Source organism: Pieris brassicae, chromosome 13 (assembly GCF_905147105.1).
Source record: "Pieris brassicae chromosome 13, ilPieBrab1.1, whole genome shotgun sequence".
Taxonomy (NCBI): domain Eukaryota; kingdom Metazoa; phylum Arthropoda; class Insecta; order Lepidoptera; family Pieridae; genus Pieris; species Pieris brassicae.
This window is the reverse complement of record NC_059677.1, coordinates 5,536,597-5,557,396: the sequence shown is the minus strand read 5'-3', so window position 1 is coordinate 5,557,396 and position 20,800 is coordinate 5,536,597. Positions and strand designations below refer to the sequence as shown.

At 35.1% G+C, this 20,800-nt stretch overlaps 2 protein-coding genes and 1 long non-coding RNA gene across 3 annotated transcripts in view; 2 read left to right on the top strand and 1 right to left on the bottom strand.

The window, feature by feature from the left end:
* Nucleotides 1–16,729, top strand: part of LOC123717870 — a 91,883-nt gene extending 75,154 nt beyond the window's left edge. Inside the window, exons 3-11 of the mRNA XM_045674119.1 lie at nt 2,480–2,616; nt 3,939–4,116; nt 6,224–6,366; nt 6,878–6,978; nt 7,854–8,022; nt 10,082–10,208; nt 10,917–11,081; nt 11,447–11,529; nt 12,822–16,729. Of these exons, the coding sequence (XP_045530075.1) occupies nt 2,480–2,616; nt 3,939–4,116; nt 6,224–6,366; nt 6,878–6,978; nt 7,854–8,022; nt 10,082–10,208; nt 10,917–11,081; nt 11,447–11,529; nt 12,822–13,461 (1,743 nt within the window). The 3' untranslated portion in view covers nt 13,462–16,729. The remainder of the gene's footprint in view (nt 1–2,479; nt 2,617–3,938; nt 4,117–6,223; nt 6,367–6,877; nt 6,979–7,853; nt 8,023–10,081; nt 10,209–10,916; nt 11,082–11,446; nt 11,530–12,821) is intronic.
* LOC123717876 lies at nt 2,484–7,080 on the bottom strand. The gene is made up of 3 exons (XR_006754888.1): nt 6,857–7,080; nt 4,016–4,114; nt 2,484–2,604 (listed from the first exon to the last, which is right to left on the bottom strand). It is a non-coding gene; the product is annotated as an uncharacterized LOC123717876 (long non-coding RNA).
* Nucleotides 16,730–18,320: 1,591 nt separating the features above from the next.
* Nucleotides 18,321–20,426, top strand: LOC123717878 (ribonuclease H1). The gene is made up of 2 exons (XM_045674125.1): nt 18,321–19,314; nt 19,603–20,426. Exons 1-2 carry the CDS (start codon nt 18,474–18,476, stop codon nt 19,791–19,793), a joined length of 1,032 nt encoding a protein of 343 aa, XP_045530081.1. The 5' UTR covers nt 18,321–18,473; the 3' UTR covers nt 19,794–20,426.
* The last annotated feature ends 374 nt before the right edge of the window (nt 20,427–20,800 follow it).

Genomic DNA, 20,800 nt, shown 5'->3' with positions numbered 1-20,800 from the left:
TGGATCTTCATTGCTGGAGATTGGCCGTCAGACCCGAGAAGCGAGTCGTACCTGTAAAAATGCGTCAGAACAACGTTTCTTCCTTCTTCTAACACGCCGTTTACCCTGGATTTTACCCATTATAAATGATCCAAGGGGTTGCGTTCATGACACGACTCGTGGCCCAGATACGCAACTCTCCGTTGTTTGATGTTCTAAGACTAATGACATGGAAAAAACAAGAGGTTAATGTAAACAACTTTTGTCGAAATACAACGGAATATTGCAAATAATTTTACTGCAATAGATAATGCCAACATGACATCACTAATCATAATATCAAATAGTCATCTTTCAACACGAGGTAGCCGTTCAAAGCACTCAAACGTCGATTTGTTTATAACTCAAAATCCATTGGAAAACTTATATATAAATATAATCTAAAGATTCACAATAAAAATAATAATGGCGCTTCACGTCACAATAATGAAAATTATGCACCTTCAACAACAATCAACAATCACCATCCAAAACAAGACAATTCGCTCGAAACAATACATTAAGAAAAATCACAGAAAAAAAAGGTAAAATAAATAAAAGACAGATTTTTACCAGGATAACTTATAACCATTAGTAAAATATAGCAACACTGTTTACGCTCCGTCAATGACACATGTCAGCACGCCCTATATACATAATGGCGGAAGTCGACAGCCCACCCAAGAGACTACTTTCACTTGCAACTCTAGCTGCTATTACCTACACATAAGGTTGTGTTTTGCAATCTAATACAAAACGGTCCAATGCCCATATGAATGTTGCAAACTGCATTCAAATTACAATGTTAATTTTCAAAGCATCACTTTATACGTGAAGGTATTAGATTTCCTCCCTGTGGTACACATGAAAGTTTTACGTGTGAAAATTGAATCGATTAAAAATCATATTGACACAATGGAAGCGTGTTTAGGCTTAATACATTTGAATGAACATCATGCACTAACCTTCTGGACAACCACTGAAGATGGCGAGGCCCTAAAATAATAAAAGTATTTTCTTCTACTTCGATTCTGTTCCCATTGGAGTAGAAACTCTTGGCCCGTGGGGTTCAAAGGCACAGGTGCTAGTTAAAGATCTTAGTTGGCGCCTGGTACCGGTGACTCCAGAGCTGGTCCTCGAATAACGAACGAGTATCGCAATATAGCGGAGTGACGCTGTAAGCATTAAAGGTACACTGCGACAGGGACTAAACTTTTTAAATTTGTTTAAATTTTTAATAATTATTATTTATATGTAAGTAAATACTGTATGTTGTTTGTTGTGTGTTGTATATATAATACTTAATCTCCGGAACTAATGATAGGAATGGAAAAAATTGTGTTGGATGGTTGACCATATTTATTTTCGGTAGTGATGATTTTTCTGCACCTTTTCGATATTTATTTTTGTACATGTATTTATTGCAAACATATTTTATAAATGGTCTAGACTTAGATTAGGACTTAGTAATTTCAAACTAACCTAATGTTACTACTTACAGTCAGTACTTACACTACTTACAGTCTATTGAGAAGAAACCCCTGTTCTTGTGAGCATTTTTTCTTTTTTGCGCCTATAAAATGATATTAGTCTATAGATAAGATTTAGCATGACCTACATACTTAAGAATGTCAAGTTTCGGTCTGTTTAGACAGACCAAAACTGCTATTAAATTCGTTTATGATTTTCTTTTGAGTCTGGTTTTATTTCTGTTTATACAGTTGGTCCTTCGAGCCGAGTCAATCCTAAATTTAATTAGTTTAAAGAACTGAATCAATTTATTTGATAATCAGTAGAAAATTGTAACTTAACATCTAAAGCAAAATTTATAATTAAACAAGTTAATATGAAAATCATAGCGTAAATTTTCCAAATTAGGTCACTTAGCGTGAAAACACTTACTCGTCGCGTCGTTAATTTACAACTTCTAACGCTTTCAGACGCTTTACTTTTAAAGGAAAATATGTAGTATAAATCATGATATTACTCAAAGCTAAAGATTTCACTTGTTTGTTCATGTACACTTACTGATTTGTTAGACAATTTGTCAAGTGTCATGAGTTACTTTTCATACACATTTTTGTACTTTCTTCAAAAAACCCCAAAAATACCTTGGATCTTTATACCGTGAATATAAATAAATTATATATATTTTGATACATTTCTAACACAAGGCCATTCAATACAAATAAGAAGTAATCTTATATACATTATTTCTCCACTCATACAAAATAGAAAATTAAAACAAATTTAAAGAGTATGGTTCCTCGCTGAGAGAGGAGAACACAGGCTCTGAGGTCACCGGTTCTATCTACCAGGTGCCACCATATTTAATTAGCGTCTGTGCATTGAACCCCACGGTCCAAGAGTCTCTACCCCAAAGGGAACAAAATCAAAGATGGAAATATATTTTATAATTTTAATTAATCAAACATATTATAATTTAACAATATTTTTAAAGGTTCCTCGGGAGAGTTTCAAACACATAGTAAAAGCCTGCGAGTGCCCACTTTACTGGAAGATGCCTTTGTTCCTTGCAACGCAGCAGAACCTCCACGCTCCAGTGGATGGCCACAAATTCATAGACTTTTGGAGGGAGTGAGTATTATTATATATTTTATAAAACTAACTTGAGCGTTTAATAGGCAGTGGTGCCGGGCACCACCTCTAGGTAGCACCAGCTGCCTACTGAAGTATTTCCGAACCAATTCGACTTAGGGTGCTTCAAGAAAAGAGCGTGCCAATTCTTAAAAGACCGGCAACGCACTTGCGAGCCTTCTGGCAATGTGAGCTCTTAACATCAGATGAGGCTGCTGCCCGTTTGCCTACAATTACATTAAAAAATTCAAAATCGCAATTTAAGGCTAAGTTTGACATAAATGTCAAATGTCATTATTGCTTTGTATATTATCATTCATTCCTTGGTTGGAATCTTGAACATTTAAAAATAAAACTATCTGTTTATTCTAGATCTTTTCCTCAGTTTACAAAAAATCTAAAAATGAGCTTAAAATATAAGCCTTCATTTAAATAAAGCGCAATATAATAAGCTAAAAGCCTTTTAAAGAAAGTAGGCTGTATCTTGAAGTATCATTCCAATTAAGTCTTATTTTTCACTTAAGATTTTTCTTTTTCTTGCCATTTTAATATTTTCTTATAATAACGGACAAAAAGGTATAATGCCACAAGGGCGAAACTTTTTGAAGGGGTTTCAATTTTCTATTTATTAATTTTTAATTATTATTACTATGTAGGTTATAAATAATATACTATATGTATAGTGATATTTTAAGTTTAAGCGTGTGAAACTCAAACCTGAGGCTTACGTATAAATCCCGGTAATAATCTCTGTTTAATTTAGACAAAGACAAACATCGGAACCCGTCGTATATCGTAATTGTTTATCATTTGCTTTGATTATAATAACAAAAGCCTTGAAATGATTGCACATTTGACGGATTATTTTATTTAAAAAAATCAATTTTTAAGATTACAGATACTTTCTTTAAAAAAATATTAAATTTAAAAGAACACAGACACTTTACCATAGATTATAATATAATCGAATTATATAGTAGTACAGATATAGGCTGTATAAAAATAAACAGTTCCGTAACTGGCACCTTTTTAGTTCTGGGCCTCAGATTTCAGTATCTAATTCATGATCATTTGTCAATCTAATAGGCAAGTCAGCCTCCGGTGCGGTTTCCTCACGAGATTTTCCCTCAACCTTGGAGCGAATGTTAAAAGCTCACATAGAAAGAAAATCTATTGGTGCACAGTCGGGGATCGAACCTACAACCTCAGCGATGAGAGTCACACGCTGAAGCCACTAGGCCAACACTGCTAATATATTTACTATTGTTATATATAATTTATGTTAGCTGTATTACGAATTAAATTAAAACTTTGTTCTCCAGAATGAGTACAACTTGCCACGACCAAGCTTCAAGATTCGTGTACATCTTAACAAGAGGCAAAAGCAATACTCTCTCACCAGAGGACTTCGTTCCTTTAGTCCAGGATGTTGTGGACACACATCCCGGCCTGTCCTTCTTGAAGGAAGCCACGGAGTTCCACTCGAGATATGTTCATACTGTAAGTAATTCCAGTTATAGACCACAAACATCATAAGATTAGCTAGAATATATTGGAGTCAGGAGAAGTCCTGAAGCTCCGGGACATCAAAATCCAAAATTTGACGTTATCGAATCTTCGAACGATCATTTTACCAACTTGATCCCCTTGTTTTGTGGAGTCCATGCATCTTCTACCGCTTTTACCATGGAATCTCCTCAGAGGACTTGTTCGGATTCCCTACCTACAGCTGAGTTTCATCCTTCGTCAAGGCAGATTATAAAATTCCACCCGTATCGCCTCGACGTCTGTCGTTCATCAACAGAGCGATTTTTTGTTGCGAGTTGGCGGTACCACCAATGCTGGGATCATTGGTGGTAGCTGGTGCTTCCTCAACGAAATAGGTATTGCTGCCAGCGTTAAAGGTACACTACCACGGGGACCAAACTTTTTAAATTCGTTATAATTATTATTGTCTAGGTTAAGAAAATTGTTAATGTTAAAAAAAAACAATGGCGCCACACTCTTTTTAGGTCTGGGCCTCAGATTTCTGTATCTGTTTCATGATCGTTTGTGAATTGAATAGGCAAGTAGGTGATCAGCTTTCTGTGCCTGACGCACGCCGTCGACTTTTTGGGTCTAAGGCATGCCGGTTTCCTCACGATGTTTTCCTCACCGTTCGAGCTAATGCTAATTGCGCACATAGAAAATCCATTGGTGCACAGCCGGGATCGAAGCTGAAGCCACTAGGCCAACACTGCTTTGTAATGTTTAGTTTATCTTAATAAACGATGTATCTTTTATATAAATAGAAAACTAGCTGGAACAGAGCAGGTTACAATGAAGAGTACGCGACACATTGTAGCACAGTATAAAAGATTCCAACAATGCATTATGCTTCTGGCGGGAAAATCTAAAATTTCCAGTTCTGCATATTTAGAACACGTTTTCATTTGTTAGCTCCCCGCTTTGGTATTAATTTGTATAGCAATCTTTTTTTGCTGTTTATTTTATTAAGTACAACTGTCTGCTAAAATTTGGCCGTTAGGGTTCAGAGTTAAACGGTCGTTTTTTTATAGAAAAGAAGTCAATTGTAGACTCCGTTACTGCCCAGGACACTTAATTCCAAAAGGCTGGTGAAGGCATTTTAAGGAATTGGTACGCTCTTTCGTGAAGGGCCCTAACTCGAAGTGGTTGGGAAATACTTCAGTGGGCAGCTGGTTTCACATAGTGGTGGTGAGCAGAACTGCGTAGTTGTGGAACGAGAGCAGGCCTATTGGCTGCATCCCTTGGACTCTCATCCTTCAGCTCGTAGGTTCGGTTCCCGACTGAAATTAATGGACTTTCTGTCTATATGCGCAATTAACATTGCTCGACGTAAAACATCGTGAGGAAACACGAGGAAATATTAGGCATAGAAATTTTGCAACTATTTTTAGCTATCGCAGAAGAGGGACTTTCACACCATCACACAACACAGCCGAATTAGGTATTACTTAGATAAATGTATTCAATAATGTTTATTGAATTTATCCTTTAGTAAACGTTTCAACATGTATCCTACCAACCACATACGGCTGCCAAACATGGGCACTTACTAAAGCACAATGTGAAAGATTAAGCGTAACCCAGAGAGCCATGAAAAGAAGTATTATAAAGAAAAGAAGAATTGACAAAACAAGTAACAAGAATTTAAGAGATACAAACGGGGTTTGCTGACGTTACATTTAAAATAAAACAACTAAAATGGAAATGGGCTGGACATACCCATAAGCAGATAAATGGAGCAAAATTGTAACACTATGGCAACCAAGAAGTAGGCAATTTAAAAGGGCGGATGAAATCATGGAAATGGCTGTAAAGACCTGGACGAAATTAGTGTACAATAAAGAAAACTGGAGGACAATGGTTATCGTAGATTAATGACAAACAATACACAGTTATAATGTATATATTTTTTATTTCTGATATAAGGCTATAAATAAATAAAAAGTTTTAAGATTTTTGTATATATTATGTATTTCATGTCTATATATTATGTTTAGTATAATTGTTATATATAATATATATTAGCTGTATTGCGTAATAAAAACAGAAAAATATTAATAACTACTTTTGTTTATCTCAGGTGATCGCCAGGATATTCTACTGCGTGAACCGATCGTGGTCTGGCAGGATATCGATCCCAGAACTCAGAAGGTCCAACTTTCTACAAGTCATCCAGCTTCTAGAGGATGAAGAAGACATCAACCAAGTTACACAATATTTTAGGTATTTGGAGAATTAGCTTTTAATAAGACTATCCAAACATAATGGAAAACAAAAAGTTATTTCTCCAGCGGAATGTTACAACTTTTCGTCAATAGATGGCGTTTAGACTAATCAATGTCAAATTGTTATCGTGATATTGCAGTCTCTTGTGTATATATTTAATAACGATTATTTTTTAGTGATATAAAAATTACAAGTATGTTTTATATTGTGTGTGACAAAAAATTTCCAATTTAGGCCGGCTACGTACTCGCGAGCTCTCTGACATTAAGTTTTCATGGTTCTTAACATTAGGTGAGCGTCCTGTTTGCAGGTTCTATTAAAATGAAATCTAGTTTCTTTAACTGTAATTTTTGACCAACTTTGAAAAATGATTATAGTTTAATAATTGAGTATATCTATCGGAAGCTGAGTCACATTAATATCTGTCTAGTAATTTTTGAGATATCCACAATTTTCATTATTTGAATTTTAGTTCGCTAGTAATTACCTGCCTATTTATAAATTCCAGCTACGAGCACTTCTATGTGATCTACTGCAAGTTCTGGGAGCTGGACAAAGATCATGACCTCTTCATTGACAAACACGACCTCGGCAGGCACAACGACCATGGTAATGACTTCTTAAGTTAAACATAAATTAATCACTAAAAATCTATAAATATGACTTTATTAAAATGATCCTAATCCTTGGGATTGATTTGCTCCAGTTCAAACAATTTGTATGACTCAAAACTTGGCGATTAAAAAGAGTGGCAGAGAGTTTCTTGCCAGTTCTTGCTCGCTCTACGCCCTTGACTTGCGAACTAATAGTAAATGTAAATTCAAAATAAATTTAACATCTTTTCTGTTTACGTTCATAAGTTACCAATATGAATAAAGTTATTTTATGTTGGAGTCTAATAAAAATTTCTTTCATTCAGCATCAGTACTCTCTAACTTTCAAATAACTATCTCAATATCCGCAGCACCGATGATGCTTTAGGATGGCGCTAAAACTATTTTTAAAATAACTATATGTAGCGACATCTACAATCTACTGCTAAAATCAAAATGACATCAGACCCTAAAACTCCCATCGAAGTATTTCCAGCTAAGTATATACAACTTCTCGACATTAAGCACTGTAAGCTTCCATTATTTGACGCAAGTCAGACAAGGCAGGCGACGCCCTTGTGCTAGTCGTGGTAAAAGCTTTTATCCGGCTGAGAGACAGAGCCTAGCGGTCCAGGTTCTTCAGACCAACAGCGGGATTCCTTTAAAAAGGAGTCTTCGGGCCTGTCAGTGGTTGGACTAGTCTAGGAATCCTTTAGGTCAGAGCGGCAACTTCCTTCCTCAACAATACGGAAGAAAAAAACCAGTATCGCTACAACCCTTGGCTAGGCTTTGCTTGAGAGTCATGTATCTCGCAAGTTGGACCAGGTTTCTGAACATACGACCTCAGGGTTGATATTCTTCGCCAATAATCAAATCATCATACAATTCCAGCTCTCTCCAGCCGCATGATAGAGCGTGTCCTCTCTGGGTGTGTCACGCGTGGCAACCAGAACCGCCTGACGCCCCGGGGTGAGCCACGGATGTCCTACACCGAGTTCGTGTGGTTCCTACTCGCTGAAGAGGACAAGAGCCATCCCACGGCCATCGAGTATTGGTTTAGGTGAGTTTAAAATCCTTTATAATGTCCAAAAGTTCTTTCCTCCAAGGACAGCCAGGATAAACCAGTATTAAAGGAATACAGGAACAAACATTATTAAATTTAGGTTTTCTATTTATCTGTTTTTAATCACATATATATAAATCGCATTACAAATAAAATAATGTTAGTTTGTAATTTTAAATACATTTTGGAGTTCATTATAGATTTAAAGGCACCACTGTCAGTTCATACAGATTATAGACACTCGTAGGTAATAATACATTAACAGAGTATGCGTATACATCAACACACACGACTCATTACGGAATCAGAAAAAAGAACAGATTATAAAATATTGTATATAATCTGCAAATCTCATTTCAGTAAGATTTTGGGTTTTCATTACCGAAACATGATATACATAATTTACTTAACATAATAATATTAAAATATCTTATTAGATTATGTGCTGTAACGAGAAAGCTTTTACAAAACCACTACGTAAAGCTATACGATATTGTATACGTAACATTATCTACTATCTAGAATTTACAATATGACGATAGTTTATAGTTTATACAACCACATTACAGAACAACAAAAAAAAATCATAATTAATAAATCTTTTACTTCCGAGAATAATGAGAGGTGGCATGTGTTAAGGCAGTTTTAACTCGCGTGAGTTTTGTTCAAACTATTATTTTATTAACCTTGAACCTAAGTGAAAAGAGAGTGTTATATATATTATCATTGATAAGCGTTATTATAAAATTACTTAAATGAGTTATAACATAATAAAATATTAGTTTAAGTGTGTATTTATTAAACAAAATAATAATAATCAAAATTTATAATTAATAAATAGAGAATTAAAGCAAATTTAAAAAGTTTGGTCCCTGTGGCAGGATGTGACGTCATCGTAGTGATTGTGGTCGTAGATTCTCTCGATATAGACTAGTGATATCACAACCGAACGAAACGGATAATAACGATTGTCACTCCTCAGAAACATCGAACCAGTATATCTCAAATTCCTTTAAAAATTCGGGGGCAAGTTATGTAGCTTATAAAGATGGCAAATTTTATTATATAATACTTGAACACTGGAAACATTTCCTCGCTGTATTGCGATACTTATTCGTTAAGGGAGGAAAGCACCAGCTCTGGGGTGACGGGTACTACCAGCCTCAACTTAATCTTTAATTAGCGCCTTTGCACTTGAACCTCACGACCTAAAAGCCTACTACAAAATCAAACTTGGAGGAAAGACTAATATCTGAGCCGTTTATTATTTTATGCTTTTGAAGTATTATATAATAAATAATTGCCATCTTTATAACCTACATAACTTGATTTTTAAAGGAATTTGAGATATACTGGTTCGATGTTTCTGAGGAGAGACAATCGTTATTATCCGTATCGTTCGGTTGTGATATCACTAGTCTATATCGATAGCATCTACGACCACAATCACTACGATGACGTCATACCCTGACAGGCATTAAGGAAGTATTTCCCGCTGAGCATATTATACTTCTCGACTGGCACCATCCCACGACGGCCCAAGCAGAGGTCCGAGTCTCGCAGGAGACGCCCTTGTGCTAATTGTGGGAAAAGCCCATTTCCGCCAGAGCTAGCTCACTCAAACAACCAGAGCTGAGCTGTTAAGGCCCTCCAGGTCAACAGCGAGATTCCTTTAAAAAAATAGCTAGCATGGGTGTTCAGGCCACTCAGTTTTTAGACAGATTGAGGATCCTTCCTTTATGTCGGAGGATCCACACAATGCTTCCTTCATTCGTTTCTCATGACATCCTTATAATAAGAACATGCGTATATATCCCAGGATCCTGAGACCAATAGAATAATTTGGTGGAGGCCGTCACTCCGTCGGAGGTCGTGTTTATTAAATATAATAACATAAACTTAATGTAATATACAGTAATTTTTTATCCCAAACTCCTGATGAAGATATTCCAGAAGCCTGTGACTTCCTATTTACATTATAAATATGACAATATAATTGAAAAAATAATGTCTTTATGAAAAATGTGTATTTATAAATTAATATGGTAATCCCCAGATGTATGGACCTTGACGGAGATGGCTTCATCTCTATGTATGAGCTGGAGTACTTCTACGAGGAGCAGATGCAGAGGATGGAGGCGATAGGAATCGAAACTCTTCCCTACAATGACTGTTTATGTCAGGTACTTTAATCATACACGAATTCCATAATTTGATGCGTTTGTTCACAGATCTCTTAATTATCTATTACTAACGAAGATTTAATAAAAAAAATGTGTGCGTATACTAGTGTACACACGTAAGAAGTGAAACTTCTTTAAGACCTTATTTTTTCAAAAAAATCATCTACTATATGCAACTTTACAGAAATTGGTTAAATAAAGTTAAATTAGATAAAGTTTAACTAAAGGCTTTTACTATGACAAATAATAAAATTATTTCATTTTACCTTTTTACTAAGATTATTACAGAATTTCATTAATTGTAATAGAATTATTACTATCATTGTTATAATGGCTTCGAATCACTTCGAATCAACCGTGGTAGGGACAAGAAAAAGATGGCGCGTAACCGAAAAATGTGACGGTAATTTTCTTTCCAACGCCGATAAAGAAGTTTCACTTCAAAAATTAAATTACCGTGTGGGCTGTAGTTTCTACCTCCTTCACTCTGGAGTCCTTCCGAATCACTTCCCATAATTCTTCCAATGGCGCATTTGATATATGTGCTCATTTGACAAATACACAAACAGTCTTCGTGTGTCAGGCCTGATTGACAGAAGGATCACCTACTTGCCTATTAAGAAACAGATATTGGAGGCCCAGACCTTAGAGGTAGCATCGCCGCTTCAAAATTGCAACATGTGTAACTTTGCATATGTAACGTTTCAGATGCTGGATATGGTCCATCCAGCTCAGCAGGGCAAGATAACGTTGACCGACTTGAAAAAATGTAAACTCACCCCTATCTTCTTCGACACATTCTTCAACCTGGAGAAGTACTTGGACCACGAGCAGCGGGATCCCTTCGCTACCCAACGGGATTCTGATTCAGAGGTATTTAACGTTGCCATAGAAAATATCAGCTGGATTTAAAATTTTCGTTTATTATCCATAAAACGTAAATAAGCGAAACTAAATAAAAGTAATATTATGCTACCAACATTAACTAGCTAATTCTAGGATAAATACTTTGCATATAAACGTTTAGTAGGAAATAGATTTAAATTTTAAAACTATCATATAATATCAGTGATTAATATATAATATAAACTTTTTATGGAGTCATTTTGGAACGGAAATATTAAAAAAAAATTTTTTTTCTTTAGCCATATCCACATTGCGTTCGGTTCCACTTAATTAGAATAATAACTAATGTTTCATGATGCAACAACAAAACATAATAGCAAATTAAATTACAGATGTCTGAATGGGATCGCTTCGCTGCTGAAGAATACGAATTACTCGTAGCGGAAGAGGGAGGCAGCGACGCGCAGGATCAAATGTATGCATTTTTTTTAACTTAAATTAGGGCCTTGAGATATAAAACCTTTTTCTGCCTTAGAGAGCGTTCAAGTATGACGTCACACTATTTTTGGAGATTCTTGCCCCCCCCCCCATGAAACGCGCCGTAACGTTTCTGTATCCAATAGTTAAACGTTTCGTGACCAACCCCAGTGACTCTTTATACCTAAAACTAACCATTATGTGGTGTAAAGTACTGGAAAGTGGAAAATAATATTATCAATAACGCGTAATTCAATCCCCGCATCGTAACGTTTTATAAGAGGACCCTCCCCCCTCCAAAATTCGTTACGTAAAACAACGACGTGCCCCGCAAAATAGCTCTTAGTCTAAAAATAGTGACTATACACATTGCGCTTGCGTACTTATGTCGAAAACGCACACACGTCATAACGGGTGTGGCCTACTCGTTAAGTATTCAAATTAACGTATAGTATCTACTCAAGTTAATTTTTTTCATTTGACGTACAGAAGTTGGTTTTTATGTCAGGGCTCTTTATATATAATTTGACCTTTAGCAATTCTTTATACATATAATGCAATATAAAATAGTTTACTTCGACATAATACTAAAAATTGCTATTTATTGCGAACTTAAGTCGATTTTAAATTTGGCCTAAGATTCCCTATATATTTGTATTTTCATATATTTTTGGTTGCCCACTTAGTTTATTTATATTTATTTTATGTTCTTCGGACCTATACGACATTTCTTTCATCAGGGAGGGAGATAGAAGTGGCTATGATAGGGTAAGATTGTGTTTATGAAGTGCAGTGTATTGTGACATATTGACGCCTTGAAATGTACAATATCATCCATAAAGGAATGCTTAATGAGACATACACGCCCATTCATACCAAGTACATGAAACATCAAGCAATATTAATAACTCACTCTACTCCGTTATTTATCCTGTATCCATTCCACTTTTACCACGAGCTTACAGTTACTTCTAATTGAAAAGCTAATTGTAAAGAAATCAGTCGAAACCCCAATACTAACTCCTCTACAATGAAATCTGTAATTTAATAATTTAGGTATTCCTATATCGATGATCATTATATGGCTTCCTCCACCTTTTAAATATTGCACTGCAATTACTGCAGCACTGAGACTTGCTTGAAATATTGTCTGCCTTACTGATGAAATATCCTTGTATATACCAGTTACGCTTTTATTTGTAACGGCAGGCATGAAGCACTAACCGATGGACTTGCAGTTTGCATTCAGTCGATAAATAACCAATGTCTAATTAAACCCCTCAATTCCAGCTCATACGATGAAACGGACGACGACTGTCTGTCGCCGAATATTGACGACGTTCGCACAGAAGTTATAGAAGATTCGAGCGTGGAAGACTCAACCCTCAGCGACAGCATCTCCAACCCTCGGGGGAAGGAGGCCGGGCGACCTTCGGGCTACGTCAACCTGAGTACAATTTACGCCCTGGGCACTCCGGACCGATGGGCCAAGGCGAACGCCCCGGAACGTAAGACAGAGAAACCCATCCCACCAGAAAAACCGGTCAGCCTAATGATGATGAACGGGAAGATGGACAGGTTCAACAACCTAAACAACAGTTTTCTCTACTCCCAAATGTTAAATCCGAGAGCGAAAGATCCGCCGTCTTACACCGCGGCCACCGCTGGCTCGGACAAGGAGGCGAAGAATATCGCGTCCCCGAAGAAATCGCCCACGAGCCCGGTCAACGGAGTCAGCAAGATCTCGGACAACTACGAACGAGCGGTCGCAGAGAGACTGAGTCCTCAACGGGAGATCTCCAGACTGAACAGAAGCGTCTTCAGCAAAGTGAACACCGGCATCGTGGCCAGCAAAGTGAAGAACACCGGTTCGCGGAACGACGAAGAGGACGACGATTACGCGCGGGACAGTGACGAGTGCTCAATATAGAGTGAACCAAAGACTTGTACGTTAGAGAATTTAGCGTATCCTGAGGTACGTGCCTTGTTCGTTGGATTATCGATTAGGAAGTAGATTTGGACGTAGAACGGTGTGTTTTAACATCGCGTTGTTAGTCAAGTATTATTCGGTATTCGATTTATTACGCATACGCATTCATGAACGAACGGAGACAGTGCTGATTGAGATGCACACTGAAGTATCTCAATTGGTCGGGAGTAGAAAATTGTTTAGTATACGGGTCCTCTTTGTACGGTATTTGATACGAGTCGTTCTTCTGCCTTTTTAAAAAACCAAAATAAAAACACGGCTTAGTTTGCTTAAAACATTATCTCTATATATCAATATTAGCAGCGGTATTTTGAAAATGTTCATATTAAATTAATTGGATACATGCAAAGTCGTCTTCCAAGTCGCGCTAACACAGTGCCGTGCGCTGTTGTCATTAGTCAACTGTCACTGTGTGTCAGTTGCATGACTTTGTGAGACAACCATTTCTACTTGACTGTCTATGTTAAACTATGTCAAGCTCCATCTTTCAGATGTCAATTGCCAGTGTCGTATGTCAAGTTTAAGTTGGCGCGACTTTGAGAGACACCCATCTCTACTTGACTGTCTACGTTAGTTAAGAATAAAAATTCTGCTTTAAAAACGGCCTCCACAATCCGTCTCAAATCATTCATATCACGGCTCCATCCATAGCGGCATAGATTCCCATCAATCGCTTTAAGCATACTAAAATATTAATAAACACGCACAGATGTGACTTAGAATAGTATAGGTAAATATTTTTATATCAATTCCGAAGGACAAATGAAAAGCTCGTAGAAAATTTCTTCAAAATAATGTATTATATTAATTAACCCGAGTTAAATTGGTTAACCAATGTTTTTGCTTTTTAGAATAGTTATCTTAACTTTTAAAGACAAGATAACCGTGCCAGTTTACTGTTTTACCTTAATGTTAAGCAAAGGGGTTTAAATATGCTAGGCATATGGTTAGAAGTGTTTTCAAATAATAGGAGAATATTTCAAATGTTATATTATCAACAAGTAATGGGAAAAAAAGTACTGTTGAATAGGGTTATCCAGTGTTTTGAGTCACTTAAGACAAAACTACATTGTTATAATAACATCAAAAGCAAAAATATCTCAAATAAGAACCTCATAATATAAATTCTTTTAAAAATCTTATAAATTCAGTTTAAAGGACGGCTTTCCAAAAGTTTTAGAAATTCTAAATTCTATAGGGATTTAGTTAGGTCATATTTTAGCGGTTTACATTATCAAACACAGGCATTTATTATAAACTTATAATATTTCTAAAAATAGAAATAAAATACTGTAATTTTAAAGTTATTTTTAAGTCTACTTTTACACCAAGAGAATAAACCTTAATATTACTAAACATACTAGATGGCGCTGTGTCAATTTCAAAACGCATCATTCACTGAATGTCACCGAACGCTGAAAGCAAAAGCTGTCCCATATTTAAATCTCTTTGAAATTATAGTTTGTACATTGCTTTGAACATAACAAGCAGCTGTATATATGCTTAAACATCGCTAGTTTTACATTTTTTATCTAGTCTACAGGGTGCTTAACTGTTTGTTTGAATATATAACTCGGCGTATTTCTATTGGGATCAAAAGCAATAAAGGAGTGAGTTGCATTTGACTCATTATAATTACTTTTATTTACGAAGTAACAAGACGTTACTATCAAGTTATTTTTTTTAGGACGATCATTGATATTATTAATTTACAAAATGTCAACGGGGAATGTAAGTTACAACTGTCACGGTCTTTTTATATAACATTTACCGGAGAGTACCGGGAAAACCATTCCTTTTACATGAAACATGGTAACAAAAATATTAAGTCAAGGTTTATAATACATTAAATCATAATTGATAGATTACTATTATTATCTATGTCTAGTGTCAATAGTAATTTTGACAATTTGGAATAAGCATATTGTGTTTATGTATATATAACATTAATTTACTGCTGCAGCCAAAGAATGGTATGTATCACTGTCATTAAGTTCTTGTATTAGCATTTTTGGTGAGTTTTCATTCGCCGGTGAAATTGTCACAATTTTACTTTTAGTCTTGGCAGTATGTCAAATTTTGACAACTTATTTTCATATATTGCGTGATAGACAAGTTTGCGCGGGATGATAGAATAGTGAATGAACAAAATGATTTTGCCCACACGCAGATAAGACGCGCTCTCAGGTTGTAATTATATGTGTTTTACCTGTGACTCAAAGTTGCAGTGACGATCTTTACCAATTATTAACCAAAAAAACTTTTGTTCACATTTTAACAAATTTTATAAATATGTTGTTTATTAAAGTTGACTTAGAACGTAAGTTGTGTTGTAGTTTGTATGTTTGTTTCTGTATGTTGTGCGAAGCTACGCATTTACTAATAAATTTGTGTGTGAATTGTAGTTATGTGGGAAAGTGTTTATAATTGTTACTAGGACAACCTAGGCCTCTAATTGGTACTAGGACTACCTATATCTTCCATTTTAATAACCCCAATTATTTAGTGCCATTATAATATCACTTTTGTAAAACAATTTTATCTTAAAAATTCTTACTAATTAATGAGGCGTTAATTATTACTAACGCATTTTCACAAGCTTAACCCTTAGCGGAAACACAAAGCCAAACCAAGCCAGGCATTACTAACGGTCTGTGTCTATCCCATAGATTGTAGCTTGAAATCTGAATATTGAATCTGTACAAGCACTTCTTGTGATGTCATGAAGTTTTAATACAAATTCTAACATTTCAATTTTACATATTACCCGTGCTAAGGGTGAAGTAATTGTCACATTTTGACTTACAGCTAATGAATTAATGTTTGTCAAAAATGTTATGTTTGTATGTTAAAAATAAGCAATATTTGAAAATTAAAATTAATTCTAGGAATGGAAATGGGCTTGTTTTTCTTTATTAATTTCCTATTAGTGATAACTGAGAAAATAATGTATATTAATTACCATTTCTTTAAGTATTGTTAACCAATTTGTATGGATTGTCAGTAGTTAAGGCTGTATGATAATTTATTTAGTGTTGTTTTTCTAGGCATAAAGAAACTTATATTCCTATATGTCACATTTTAAGTGCAATTTTAGGTCTTGTCAAAAATTAAATTGCAATTACATACAAATAAATTTGTTTGAATTTTCTGAAAACGCTAGAAGTGATTTAGTATGTTAACATTAATAATAGGCACTATGGAATGACAGAACTTATATTAATATAGTTAAATAAGAAAAATAAAACATAACAGTTACAGTAATGAATTATGTAAGGTGTTTTATTTTAGATATAAGTAAGATCCTTTTACTTGAATTACAAACTTTTAAAACTCGTTGATGTAAAGAATCACGTGACATTTATTTACAATTCTTACGCTGCTAACAAGTCGCGTTTCTCCTATCATACCATTGTCTAGGTACTTGGCACAGATAATAAAAACTATTTTAACCTGTTAACATATCAAATCATTGCAATTTGAAAGATCTACACTGCAGACTGGAAATAGAATATTTTTATTCAGATATATCACGAAATGGGGAAAGTAAATAAAATTACTATGATATGCTAGTGTAGGTGATTAGTACGTGTCGTAATGAAACAGTGATGTGTCCTGACAAGGACAGTTGTAAACGTTATCGTCATGAAACAATAATTTGTTCTGAAAAGAACAGTTAATTGGCGTTATCGTTAGACCACGATATCGAACTGTTCTGAGAACGCTTCGACGGCTGCGCGCAGAAAAGGACCAACTTTTTGCCGCGCCGCGATTTTATCGTCTACGCACCCTTTGCATCTTGGTACCACATGTTTACCACTAGTGGCCAGTGTAGGATAACTTTTGTATATAAATCTACAGTTTTTAAAAATTAAACACATTCCACATTCCATCTTCACCTCTTCTCAACGAATTATTAGGAAGTTTTATTTTAACGAAATAAGGACCAATCAACATAAACCAAACTACCTAAAGTGGTGACCCCGAGAAAAACACCAAAAAATTTAATGATGTCGAACACAGAAATTTCCGGTGCAGAGCGTCAAGTTTCATCACAACCGTCGAGCCAAGAATTCTCCGGTATTTCACTGTCGCTCCGTGTGCCACCATTCTGGCGCGACCAGCCGCTCCTCTGGTTCTGCAGTTTCGAAGTAAACAACCTAAACTAGTATCAGCAATCAATGTTTCCGAAATTATAATAAATAGAAACTAAATTAAACGGAATTCTCCTTGAATTAGAATAATAATCACAAATAAAAATCAAATAATGGTACCATAGCGAAACGAATGTGCTGAGGTCTATTATAATTGTAAAACAATGCAGGAAGTGGAATCCTAAATCTATTTTAAATATTGTACCAGAAACTGGGTGGCAGCTTTTTCTCTGTAACATTACAGGGGGCTTAGACTAGATGCCTTAACAGTAGTTATGTAGAAAGTCGAAAAACTAAATTTATAGGAACCTGTGTCGACACGAACTGTCATTTTCATACAAATTAAGTTTTCGACTTCCTACATACACTACTATTAAGGCATCTAGTCTAATCCCCCAGATCCATACAACTGTTCCCTTACCTGCTTCCCATCCACCCATTTAACATAATGAAAGATGCTGGGACTGGAGACCAAACCGACATCGACAGGCGTGACCTACTAAAATACTAACGCCAAACGAATTTGTATAAAAATGGTCACGTGACAAAGTCTAATGTAATTCCCTGTTTACGTGTGAGGTGTTGTCAAATAAATGATTCTGACATTAACCTTCAACGCCAAAAAATGTTTCGATTCCACCACATTTCATATATGTCTAAGTTGCTGAGTAGTGTAAACAACGATTTTGAATTATTGTACTTTTGAAATTTGTTTACATAACTCAGTAGGTAGGACAGTACTCCTTTAATTGCTTTATTTAGGTGTAAACTTTAAATAACAATTTATTGGCTTTTTAAATGCTATGGAGGGTTGTAAATCTTCAACGAAATTTTTTACGATGTGACTTATGGACTAAAAGTAATTTGTATTTTCAAAAAATGCCTTTCTACGCTGTTGCCAAAGGCCGGACTTCCGGAATATTTATGGAATGGAGTGATTGTGAAGCCCAAGTTAAGGGCTTTCCTGGCGCAAGATATAAAAAGTTCAATACAGTTGTCGAGGCTCAAGACTTCATTACAACTAACAAAAGAGTTAGTGGACCGGCAAAGGAGATCCCTCCTAAAAAGCAAAAATCTCGTTCATCTCTGCCCAGTAAAAACGATAATAATCTGAAAAGAAATTATTCAACTTCTTTCAAAGCTGACGATACTGTTCCAAAGAAGAAACCAAAAGCAAAAACAGATGGTTTTAGTTCTGATGACGATGATATTGACTTGAACACTATAGTTATAAAACAATTAGATGACATAGAGGAAAGACTGAAAGGAGTTACAAATCGTGTTGATAAAATCTTTCAAAAGAATACTAAAAAGGTAGGAAAGAAGACTAAGTTAATTCAACCACAGGACCTTGGATCGAATTTTAAAGTGGATGATGAGGGGTTTGTACAAGTTTATACAGATGGAGCATGTTCATCAAATGGGCGTTCAGGTGCTCGAGCTGGTCTTGGTGTGTACTGGGGTGATGGCCATAGTCTAAATGTAAGTGAGCCAGTGTCTGGGCGAGCTACTAACAATTGTGGTGAAATTCAAGCAGCCACAAAAGCCATCAAGCAGGCTATTGATAATGGGGTTGACAAGTTGGCTATTAATACAGACTCTAAGTTTCTTATCAATTCTGCTACCAAGTGGATGACAGGTTAGTTTACTTATTTTATTAATAAATATAATACATACATTAATTAATTTATACTAAGGAAGCGTTAGAGTAAGTAAGCGTTAAAGTGGGCTTTATGTAAAAGCTACAGCAGATAATAACATTGTCTTATCAATCTTATTATCACAATTAAAAATTAAATTAATTAATCTTTAGAATCATGATATAATAATTAATGAATAAAAAGTTATCGTTTTTAATTGATAAATTAAATTTTCAACACATTTGTTGGATGTATGTATACTTGACAATTCACATAACATGTTTCAGGTTGGAAAAGAAAGGGATGGAAACTCCAGTCAGGAGAACCAGTGAAGAATGAAGTAGATTTTAAGGATCTTGATAGTGTCCAAAAAAAGATTAATATTAAGTGGAATTATGTAGAAGCCCATAAAGGGATTCATGGCAATGAGATGGCTGATCAACTTGCTAAAGCTGGTGCCTCACGCTATGGAAACTAAACACGAATGTGTAGTTCCTATGTAGTTTTATTAGGTTAAATTGGTAATAGTTTGTTTAATAGTAAAAGCATGTTGTAGAGTCAAATGAATGTTACTTTTGTTTTTTATGTAGCTGTTAACTTTGTTATACATTTAAGATATCTTTTACATATTGCAACTTCTAAATTCTACTGTCTATATTTTTAATCTGCTTTAATTATGATTGCCATTTGTTTAGGACATTTATCTAAGGTTCGCCTAGCATTTATTTGGTATAAATTGGTGCTTATAAAATGTATGGGTATAACCTTTATTACTATTGATGGCTGTGCCTCCTTTAAATAGGAAAGGTATTGTTATTTCTATCCCTTCCACATCTGCCTATCTACTTCCTTAAGATGGGTCTTAGGCTGTAGTATTTTCATATTCCTTCATGTCTAATGTAGTATATTCACAGTGAGACTTAACAAGGTTGCATGTAACTTTATTATTAAAATTGTACCAGACTTTATTTAATTATTGGTACCATAAAGGCTAGAATTTAATGTTACTGCATGAAATCATTATTTATTTTTCTATAATCTAAATAGTTGATAATGCTTTATAAGTTAAATTATAGTATTTATAAGGACTGTTTCCCATGAATGGTTTGAGAATGACTAAATGTTTAAGACTATAAAAATGTTTTTAATAAATCTTATTTTCTGTATTTACTATTTTATTTACCTGATGAGTAATATGACTACTGTCTCACAGCACTGTAAGCCTTGTGGTTTGCTACAACTGTGGTCCAATACCGATACTCTTATTGAAAACATAATGCAGATAAGTGTCAACTTAGGTAAGTCGACAAGTAGTTGAGGCCTCTATACTTTGCCTAACTTAGGAAATTAAAAAAATATCTCAAATCAAATATTATAACATCTTCACTTTACCAACTTAGGTGTTACAAATTATAAAGATATGTTTATTAAGGACCCACTGTCTCCTTAATAAACATATCTTTGTCCTCGTCGCGTCAGACAGTC